The 12158-nt window shown below is 40.8% G+C and overlaps 1 protein-coding gene across 1 annotated transcript in view; it reads right to left on the bottom strand.

The window, feature by feature from the left end:
- Positions 1-3546: 3546 nt before the first annotated feature.
- Positions 3547-12158, bottom strand: part of gabrg3 (gamma-aminobutyric acid type A receptor subunit gamma3) — a gene marked incomplete at both ends in the record, with an annotated part of 89067 nt that continues 80455 nt past the window's right edge. Inside the window, 2 exons of the mRNA XM_079296702.1 lie at positions 3547-3828; positions 5373-5569. Of these exons, the coding sequence (XP_079152828.1) occupies positions 3547-3828; positions 5373-5569 (479 nt within the window). The remainder of the gene's footprint in view (positions 3829-5372; positions 5570-12158) is intronic.

The raw sequence follows: 12158 nt of genomic DNA, 5'->3' as shown, positions 1-12158 counted from the left end.
ACGATGAAGTTCTACTCTTCTGTCTGCCTCTGAGGCTGCCCTGTACAAACTCGGGGTAAAGCCGTGACGTGCTCATGCATCCGTCGCTGGGTATTAGTCGTGTAATTGTTCAGAGGCGGGCGGACAGTTGTAACGCACTCTGTTGCTTCATTAGTCAACTTGCCCATCAGAACATTGAATTCGAGCTTTGATTTGTTTTTTTTGGACGAATGAAACCAATGAATGTGCAATGGACAAATCCTTAGCTCCGAGCATCATCGTGACAGATGATGCTGCTCGGAGTTGCATCAAGTGAAAATGACTCAGATCGTTCAAATACTTATAGATAGAACATCTGCTCTGTCACTTTAGTAATGAATGCAAAGTCTCCTGTCTGTGAGGCCTGTCTATACTGAATAACATCGACGAGCTTCTTAGGGACTATTCATAGTATTTCTAGCTCACAACTTGAAAACTTGAACTTTCCTAGGCCATGGAAATAACATTAGAATTGTCATGGAGGTGTTCTCTTCCATCGAGTACAACTTTTCCTTTGAACAGAATATTTGGACACTATGGAGTCAATCCTTAAGACTGTAGTCTGGAGTGAAAACCTCCTCTGTTGCCCTTCCTGCGCTCTTTGTGAAGTTATTTTTGTTTGTCTGTATTCTAAGGATCGACGGTGTTGCATGTTGTGTCGAGACCGCAGAGCTCTCTGGGACACATTTGTGATTTTGGGCTGTAATCCACCAGCTGATTCATGTGTGGCAAAGGATCTTGGCAGCAGGTTGAAGTATATATAGAGAGTGTTGTGAAGGTCTTTGAGGTGAATTTGGGCTCAAAAAGATGAAGTGAGACTTGACTGGTTAAAACAGTTGAATGTCTTTCGATGCATCCCGGTGTAGTGAGATGGCACCGCGGTGATGCCGGCTTGTTTACTTCTGCAAACAGATCAGTATAAATGCAACAGAAGTTCCTACGTGGCTAACTGTGCATTGTTGATGTGAAGTGATGTCTCTGCTAATGATTGAGTATACGTCAGACAGCATGTACTACTGCAATTATTAAGTATTTCTTGCATTGCAGTGACTCACAGTATTTGCATGTGATCAGTGTCTTTAAGAGAGGCACGTTTGTTGGGTCATTTCTGTCGATGATTCACAGGGATCGAGTCCAAAAGCATGTCGATTAGATTCAACCTGTGGTTAGAACCCGACAATGATGCAGCTTCCAGTTGAATAACAGCGTCTCTCAGAAAAAGACTTCACAGTAGCACTTGACCAAAACGGTATTTATTAATATCAGCAATGTACCACGCACTAGAAAAAAGATACCTATTTTCACCCTAGATCCTGTTTCCATAAAATATTTCCCCCAAGAGTGCTGATCCAAAGTCAGAGTGGCTTTTCCGTTCGCACATCCCCCCCCCCAGAGACCTCACCGACAAATCAAAACAGAATTGGTTGGCAGCATGAGGCAGAGGAGCGCTACATGTTTTTGTGACGCACCGCTTTTGAGAGAAGCAGGGAAAGCTTTAATTGGGGTGACGAGGTCTCCGGAAGAGGGTCTTGAGCGAGTTCATCATGCTCGCCATCGCTGACCCCGGGTTTGTACTCTGATGCCAAAGAGGCTTTATGAACACAGGTCCCAGTCAGCTGAAAACGCACAGGTGATTTTCATTAAGACGTAGAAAATAGTGATTTTGTTTTATTGAAGTATCTCAACGGACCAAGACACTTATAAAGTGTAGTAGAAATATCAGAGGTGAGGAGAGTTTACTGCGGTGTGGGCCAAGCTCTGGTCAATTCAGTCAGTTCTTGGACAGATATAGGTAGATCTAAAATACTCATGAAATGTCACCGTCTCTGATGAGCCGACACCCCAGCAGAGTAAATACATGGCCGCTGTTTCTGCAGCATCACTCGAGGCGGTCTGAATCGTAATCGCAAACCTCTGGACAGGCCACAAATGTGTCTGGAGGCCTCATGAATATGTAGGACCCCGAGGAATAAACTCATTCAGGCTGCTTGAACTGACTGAAGTGGAACCAGACCGACTCCGGCCTCGCTACTGGCCTAACTTACATTCCATATAGAACGGTATGAAACTAGAAACATTAATTCGCCATTAATCTTACATAAAAGCTTTTCTCTGAACATACAAATACCGGGGGGGAAAGTGTGTGTCGGGGGAGGAGGATAAGGGGTCGATTGCTCTACGAAGCCAAACGAGACCAAAAAACACCATAGAACAGTAAACAAAACCGTAACGTCCCAAACGCCGCCGCTAACGTCCGTCCCTGTGTTTGTTGTCGTGGACAAGGAGCAAGAGTCATCCCAGATCATCCGTTTTCCAACAGCGCTGTGTACAGTGTAGCGTGTGGAGTATCACAATATACAGAACCTGTGATCATTGCCAGCAGGGCACAAGAAGATGTACCTTTAGAGAAACTGAAGCTTTCGTCAAGACTATTTTATGCACTCAAGCTCTACTTTTGAAACTAGACAGAATGACGAATGCAAAATAAACAGGCCATGTACAGTATATGTTTGTATGGGAGTTCTGCAGCTCATTCTGTGCCAATATACAGTATATATACTGTGTACAGTGAACAAATGTCATGCCCAGACAGTGATTTTGTGGCGGTCCACAGCTGAAACTCTCACTTGAAACCAATGCCCATTACATTTCTTCGGGGTTGGTGACTTTTTTGGTAACACACTACGGATAAAAGGGTGTAAAATGTGAAAAGGTATATAAGTTCATGGAGCTGTTGTCAGGAAGAAAGCAGCTCTGCTCTACCCTAATGTGTTTATTCATTCACTGTACTATACGGGTGAGATTAGCATGTTTGGTGTTAGATTGGTTTGTCTTCACGCAGTTCTTCAACCCAACTTTTATTATAAAACATCTAAATCTTCTTGGCATTTACTGAAGACTGCATCGTCTGGTCATGAAGCATAAACAAGATCTTACTAGACAGCCACCGCCCCGACACCAACTCATGTTCAACAAGTACCAACAGATGGGTGAGCTAGTTGACCTGCTGTTCAAATACAACCACTTCCAATAATAATGGAAAGAAAATGCTGCAGTTATTATAAAGTAGAACTAATTCTAGGGTGCTACAACATGAATGATGGGTGTTAGTTTTAAATATCTCCAGTGGTCTTCTGGGTTAGTTTCATCAAAGGATAGCCAGCTCAGCGTGAGGTAATAAAGTTAATGGAGTGAACTGTGAAGCCGGGTCTCTCGGTGCCGCACCCTTTCTAAAGAAGGCACTATGGGTGCTTCGCCATCTCGATGACCAAGATTCAGCAATGCAACCCCGTCCCCAAACATCTCCGAAGTCCCATCTGTCTGTCGTTTGGTTTCTGCGAGAGTCATAAACGGGACCTATCCATTGGAGTTAATGCTGGCGGCTTGTTGTCCTCGGAGTGCCACTGCTCAAAGCATCATGGCGCACGTGTGTCTTTCCACAATTCCCACAGAGCGGATCCACCTCGTTTCCTCCGCCACGCTTAGTTTTGATGTTAAATCACGAGCAGAGTGGCGGGGGATCACAGACTAGAGGTAGAGGTAGCTGACCCAGTAGACTATGTTGAAGAGCAAGAAGGAGGTGGGGAAGAAAACCCGCGAGTAGGCGTCCAGCTCGCAGATGTTGACGTGGATGCGTCCTTTCCTCCAGCCGCCTTCTTTACACTCCTCGTAGCAGCAGAAGAAGCTCTTGCAGTCTTTCCCGTCCAGGCACTCGTACAGGCAGTTGTCGTCGTAATCCTGCCAGAACAGGGAGTTGCCCACGGGCATCATGGAGTGAGGGGCGTGCCCCATGTTGAAAGATGAGTAGGCCTGTATGGGATGACAGTGAGAGTTATTATTGACCGGTGACTAGACTTGACTCGTAACTGGCTCTAAATACAAGAACAAGGCGAGTTAATGAAAGGGTGTGTTTGTCGTGGAGAAATTGCGCCGCCTCTGGTGATTGATTTGTGCAAAATGGCAGGTCTGTAAACACACAAAGACATGTACTTATGTTTTACATTGCTGAGAGCCAGTATTGATGAGTGTCAACATGTGTCCAGTTATTACTTAGAACTAATATTACGACACTAGCAAACAACAAAATAGACGACAGTATACATAATGACACAATAGTAATGTCTAGTTCTGGGGAATTGAATATATATTGAAGTACAATACTGTTCAAACATATAAAAACAATCGTTATTATTGTATACATATTATATATAGATATGTTGTGCTTTTCATAGACAGCTGTAGTCGAGTGGGAGGCGAGAGGGGGAGAGAAATAGTCTTGTGAAGTAACAGAATTGACTGAGTGGGAGGCACAAAGGGACCACACGGGTGGAGGGAAATATGAGGCTTCCCCACAGACGGACTATGCCAAAACACAGCACTAAGCCAGAAATGCAGAGGAGGGGACTGAATGTAACAGAACTTAATTGTTCAGGCTATTGTTCAGGGAGGAATAATAAGGGGGATGGAATCCGGAGAGAGGGAAATGACAGCAGCAGCGGCCGACTCGGTCTTTGTAGATGTGCGCTGCTGCCGTTGAAGCGTTGGCGGCAGGTGCAGCCTGGAGCGTCAGACTGTTGCACAGCAGCGATCGCAGGAGAAGAAATGTTTGTAACTGGCAGATGTCGACACCCTATCGATTCAATCGGAATGTGTTTCTGAAGGCTTATTTAATTTTCAGGTCGTGACTTTCGTCAGATTTTCAAGGTGTTGTTTTTATCCCTTTGTCCTCACAGCTACCTCATCATTGGTACTGATCTCATGGGTGCCCGGGGGTTTTGACGGCCAAGGTTGCTATGACAGCCATGAACCCACTGTCCTTAAACTAATGAGATCATTATTAATACAGTCGTGATACACACGGACAGACTATGGCATAATGAGCCAGCACAGACATGACGCCCTAACCCACCCAGCCAGAAAGACTGCTGGTCATTGTAGTCATTTTCAGTCACTTGTGGTCGATGGATGTGGAGGTTTGCGGGGGTCTGTAGAATGTGATGTGTAGAACAAGATCTCTGTCACAATATGTAATGAAAGATGGTATTTTGACACACATTATGCCTTTAATAAATATTGCAACTTAACAGAAATTGCATTACGCCACATAGCAATTTTGATTAACTGTGCAGATGTACTCTGTTGTTTTGTAGTCCTCATTCATCAATCCATCCATGTTGCTACGTTATTGAGAGTATTACCAGTGGTTCTCAAACTGTGGGGCGCGGGGGGAAATGCAGAATTTTTGTATTTCAACTTTTTTCAACTTTTTTTTTTTTTTAAGTAATTAATAAATACATGGCGAAATGCAAGTATTCAGTCCCAGCCCATGACTCAGACATTCACCAGAGGCTTACCATTCTCTGCATCTTGGCAGGAGGTCTGCGTATGCTGTAGGAGTAGTAGTTGAGCATGGCGTACTCGATCATGGCAGCGAAGACGAACAGGAAGCAGACAGTGACAAACAAGTCCATGGCCGTCACGTAGGACACTCTCGGAAGCGAGTTCCTGGCCACCGTGCTCAGGGTGGTCATGGTCAGTACCGTGGTGATACCTAGGGAGGCAATGCACGTATGAGTAATAAATAAATACTTTGTAAAAATAATGCACGGTGATATGGATAGCTGGCACTGGGGTGACCCAATGACTTCAAAGTCAGTGATTATATAACATGTGGGCAGAGGTCTATTAATCACCATCAATAATGCACATGGGGTATTCTGGGTAGATTCTGGCATCAATTCTGTTCCTCTATTAAACAGCTGAAGTGGGGATTTTCTGTGAGTGTGGTGAAGTAGCATAATGAAATAATCAGTTTTTCTCCCAATTTTCTCGACAATTATATCTAAGAAGTGAAGCTGCATCACAATTAAGACTGTTTTTCCACATACTACGATATGTTTTGACAGACTATGCTTTGACGAAATGCAACTTTTGTAGACAAACTACTAATTTCTTTTGCTTATATATTCTGCTCTTAAAACACTACCTTTTCCTTACTGTGTGAGGAATTTCACAAGTGTATTTAAGCAGAATATTGCCAATAAGTCTATTTATTATTTTCTACCTAGGTGACTGCGTTGTTCGAAGAAAGGCGAGGTGTCACCCACATCTTTTTTTATACTGTAGTGGTCTGTTGTAGTAAATATCATATCCGTGTGGAGTAATTTCTTCAAAAAGCCCTGCACCTGATATCATGGGTTCAAGGCAGTTTAATTTGAGGAAAGGCAAAATAACAACAACAAATTAAATCATACCCTTGCCAAAATGTATGCCAATGATGGAAAATTAAAGAATGCCTATAGCTATTCATAAAGGGTGAAACAAAATCCAGAGATGAGATTTAGTATCCGACCTGAATGAGATAATACTGATCCTCATCAAGACAATCATTCATGTAAAGCAGAAAAAATTCACAAAACGGTCATAGCATAGCGTGTTGAAATAATTCACAAAACGGTCATGGTATAGCATGTCGATACAATTCAAAAAACGGTCATAGTATATAGCATGTTGACAAAACGGTCATAGTATAGCACGTCGATAAAATTCACAAAACGGTCATAGCATAGCGTGTTGAAATAATTCACAAAACGGTCATAGTATAGCATGTCGATAAAATTCACAAAACGGTCACAGTATAACATGTCGATAAAATTAACAAAACGGTCACAGTATAACATGTCGATAAAATTCACAAAACGGTCATAGTATAGCGTGTCGATAAAATTCACAAAACGGTCACAGTAGCGCATGTCGATAAAATTCACAAAATGGTCATAATATAGCATGTCGATAAAATTCACAGTACAGCATGTAAAAAACGTTCACAGTATAGCACGTCGATAAAATTCACAAAACTGTCATAGTAACGTGTCTAAAAAACTGTCAAAATGGTCATAGTATAACATGTCGATAAAATGCACAAAACGGTCATAGTATAGCGTGTCGACAAAACGGTCATAGTACAGTACGTTGAAAAAATTCACAAAACGGTCAATGTATAGCATGTCGATAAAACAGTCATAGTATAGCACGTCGATACAATTCAAAAAACGGTTGTTGGGGTCTGACCATATGGCTTCAACATGTGCTGTGGACAAAGAGAATCAGGCCTTCCCTTTTTCAAGCAAAGGTTTCATCCTGATTTGTAGTTTGATGAGAGCAAACCTCCTCTGAAGGAATTTCACACTAGGGTGTGAATTTCCCCCCCCAAAAAACTATGGTTCCTGAAGTCACCTGAATACACCGCTGCAATCTCATTGGCCGAGGGCCAAGCGACCCCAGGACCCCTGTGGCTCAACCACTGTTCTACAAAACTGTCTGTAACTCACACCTCATTGCTTTTTCCACCAATCCCTCCGGGGTAGCAGGAGGCACACAAACGCTCTTCGCCCTGGGACCCGTCCTTGGACATATGAAGACACACCAGCCTCCTACCTCCAGCACGACGCTGGCCACGAGGGACCCTCAAACCCTGTCAGGTCACAAAGCCATTTCGCTGGTCGAAACAGCCGTGTTTTCTTTTTCTGAGTTAAGGCCCCTTACTCCGCTGGGACGAATCCCTTCCACGACCCGTCTCCGCTTCTTTTTCTTTTGTGCACACATACCGGCAGGAGGACAGACGACTAAGCCTCAATCCTCCACCGGTGATTCCCGGTAAGACGCACGGACCACGTCGTCTAAAACCGAAGTAAAATCATCCTCCCTGCAGCGAGGATAGATCACGTCTGCATGTCGCTCCAGAGCGAGCCCACGCCACGACGGCCCGACGCCAGCTGCAAAGCCGCACCGACCAGCAAGCTCCCCCTGCGCCCCTTCCTGACGAGGAAAAAGGACAACCTCCCCACGAACACTTTTCTGTTGCAACGAAGCATCGACTCGCTTAAATTAACGTCATTAATTTATATGTTGATATTCGCGTGTTTAAGTTACTGTCGCGTGATATCGAGGTATTGCGCAACACCTCGCGGATCATAAGACCCGCACTATGGTACATCCCCGTATTCTGTTTGTGTTAAGACACTGTCGCATTATACGGAGGTATTTACGCAATCATTACGGACCAGAGAAGCTCCGCTGTATTTGTGTATTAACTGCTATGACTGTTTATTTGGGGATTATTTTCATTCATTGTATTCCACTCCGTGTGGGACTTCTCTCTTCATTAACTCGACTCTGTGAGTGAGCTGAGGTGCGTGGCTTATCACGGCATAAGTTACCGGCAGTTCAAAGACGACAGCGGTAGACTTATGCGTGATAGAACCAGGAAACTCAGGCTCCCTACAACATCGCACGCCGAAGTGTGATTCACGTCGAGTTCTCGCTCCTTTTTCTCTTTCCTCCTCTCACGTAACACGCATACACACAGCTCCTATCTCTGCCCCTGGGGGAAACCCCGTTCAAACGATCGCCTCACAACACACTGTTTTTACTGTTTTTACCTTTTTCGACAAGCTATACTATGACTATGACTGTTTTTAAAACTTTTTTCGACACGCTATACTATGACTGTTTTGACCTTTTTCGACACGCTATACTATGACTCTTTTTTCGACACGCTATACTATGACTGTTTTTACCTTTTTCGACACGCTATACTATGACTGTTTTTAAAACTTTTTTCGACACGCTATACTATGACTGTTTTTAAAACTTTTTTCGACACGCTATACTATGACTGTTTTTAAAACTTTTTTCGACACGCTATACTATGACTGTTTTTAAAACTTTTTTCGACACGCTATACTATGACTGTTTTTACCTTTTTCGACACGCTACTATGACTGTTTTTAAAACTTTTTTCGACACGCTATACTATGACTTTTTTCACTTTTTTCGACACGCTATACTATGACTGTTTTCACTTTTTTCGACACGCTATACTATGACTGTTTTTAAAACTTTTTTCGACACGCTATACTATGACTGTTTTTAAAACTTTTTTCGACACGCTATACTATGACTGTTTTTAAAACTTTTTTCGACACGCTATACTATGACTGTTTTTCACTTTTTTCGACACGCTATACTATGACTGTTTTTAAAACTTTTTTCGACACGCTATACTATGACTGTTTTTACCTTTTTCGACACGCTACTATGACTGTTTTTAAAACTTTTTTCGACACGCTATACTATGACTTTTTTCACTTTTTTCAACACGCTATACTATGACTGTTTTCACTTTTTTCGACACGCTATACTATGACTGTTTTTAAAACGTTTTTCGACACGCTACACTATGACTGTTTTTAAAACGTTTTTCGACACGCTATACTATGACTGTTTTTAAAACTTTTTTCGACACGCTATACTATGACTGTTTTTAAAACTTTTTTCGACACGCTATACTATGACTGTTTTTAAAACTTTTTTCGACACGCTATACTATGACTGTTCTTACCTTTTTCGACACGCTATACTATGACTGTTTTTAAAACTTTTTTCGACACGCTATACTATGACTGTTTTCACTTTTTCCGACACGCTATACTATGACTGTTTTTACCTTTTTCGACACGCTATACTATGACGGTTTTTAAAACTTTTTTCGACACGCTATACTATGACTGTTTTTAAAACTTTTTTCGACACGCTATACTATGACTGTTTTTAAAACTTTTTTCGACACGCTATACTATGACTGTTCTTACCTTTTTCGACACGCTATACTATGACTGTTTTCACTTTTTTCGACACGCTATACTATGACTGTTTTCACTTTTTTCGACACGCTATACTATGACTGTTTTTAAAACTTTTTTCGACACGCTATACTACGACTGTTTTTAAAACTTTTTTCGACACGCTATACTACGACTGTTTTTACTTTTTTCGACACGCTATACTATGACTGTTTTTACCTTTTTCGACACGCTATACTATGACTGTTTTTACCTTTTTCGACACGCTATACTACGACTGTTTTTAAAACTTTTTTCGACACGCTATACTATGACTGTTTTTAAAACTTTTTTCGACACGCTATACTATGACTGTTTTTACCTTTTTCGACACGCTATACTATGACTTTTTTCGACACGCTATACTATGACTGTTTTTACCTTTTTCGACACGCTATACTATGACTGTTTTTACCTTTTTCGACACGCTATACTATGACTGTTTTTCACTTTTTTCGACACGCTATACTATGACTGTTTTGACCTTTTTCGACACGCTATACTATGACTGTTTTGACCTTTTTCGACACGCTATACTATGACTGTTTTTAAAACTTTTTCCGACACGCTATACTATGACTGTTTTGACCTTTTTCGACACGCTATACTATGACTCTTTTTTCGACACGCTATACTATGACTGTTTTTACCTTTTTCGACACGCTATACTATGACTGTTTTTAAAACTTTTTTCGACACGCTATACTATGACTGTTTTTAAAACTTTTTTCGACACGCTATACTATGACTGTTTTTAAAACTTTTTTCGACACGCTATACTATGACTGTTCTTACCTTTTTCGACACGCTATACTATGACTGTTTTTAAAACTTTTTTCGACACGCTATACTATGACTGTTTTCACTTTTTCCGACACGCTATACTATGACTGTTTTTACCTTTTTCGACACGCTATACTATGACGGTTTTTAAAACTTTTTTCGACACGCTATACTATGACTGTTTTTAAAACTTTTTTCGACACGCTATACTATGACTGTTTTTAAAACTTTTTTCGACACGCTATACTATGACTGTTCTTACCTTTTTCGACACGCTATACTATGACTGTTTTCACTTTTTTCGACACGCTATACTATGACTGTTTTCACTTTTTTCGACACGCTATACTATGACTGTTTTTAAAACTTTTTTCGACACGCTATACTACGACTGTTTTTAAAACTTTTTTCGACACGCTATACTACGACTGTTTTTACTTTTTTCGACACGCTATACTATGACTGTTTTTACCTTTTTCGACACGCTATACTATGACTGTTTTTACCTTTTTCGACACGCTATACTACGACTGTTTTTAAAACTTTTTTCGACACGCTATACTATGACTGTTTTTAAAACTTTTTTCGACACGCTATACTATGACTGTTTTTACCTTTTTCGACACGCTATACTATGACTTTTTTCGACACGCTATACTATGACTGTTTTTACCTTTTTCGACACGCTATACTATGACTGTTTTTACCTTTTTCGACACGCTATACTATGACTGTTTTTCACTTTTTTCGACACGCTATACTATGACTGTTTTGACCTTTTTCGACACGCTATACTATGACTGTTTTGACCTTTTTCGACACGCTATACTATGACTGTTTTTAAAACTTTTTCCGACACGCTATACTATGACTGTTTTTAAAACGTTTTTCGACACGCTATACTATGACTGTTTTTAAAACTTTTTTCGACACGCTATACTATGACTGTTTTTAAAACGTTTTTCGACACGCTATACTATGACTGTTTTTACCTTTTTCGACACGCTATACTATGACTGTTTTTAACTTTTTCGACACGCTATACTATGACTTTTTTCGACACGCTATACTATGACTGTTCTTACCTTTTTCGACACGCTACTATGACTGTTTTCACTTTTTTCGACACGCTATACTATGACTGTTTTCACTTTTTTCGACACGCTATACTATGACTGTTTTTAAAACGTTTTTCGACACGCTATACTATGACTGTTCTTACCTTTTTCGACACGCTATACTATGACTGTTTTTTCTTTTTTCGACACGCTATACTATGACTGTTTTTACCTTTTTCGACACGCTATACTATGACTGTTTTTAAAACTTTTTTCGACACGCTATACTACGACTGTTTTTACTTTTTTCGACACGCTATACTATGACTGTTTTTACCTTTTTCGACACGCTATACTATGACTGTTTTTAAAACTTTTTTCGACACGCTACTATGACTGTTTTTAAAACTTTTTTCGACACGCTATACTATGACTGTTTTTACCTTTTTCGACACGCTATACTATGACTGTTTTTACCTTTTTCGACACGCTATACTATGACTGTTTTTACCTTTTTCGACACGCTATACTATGACTGTTTTTACCTTTTTCGACACGCTATACTATGACTGTTTTCACTTTTTTCGACACGCTATACTATGACTGTTTTTAAAAC

Source organism: Melanostigma gelatinosum (genome assembly GCF_949748355.1).
Source record: "Melanostigma gelatinosum genome assembly, chromosome: 24".
Classification (NCBI taxonomy): Eukaryota; Metazoa; Chordata; class Actinopteri; order Perciformes; family Zoarcidae; genus Melanostigma; species Melanostigma gelatinosum.
Note: the sequence above shows the minus strand (reverse complement) of the source record. Positions and strands in the feature narration are given on the sequence as shown.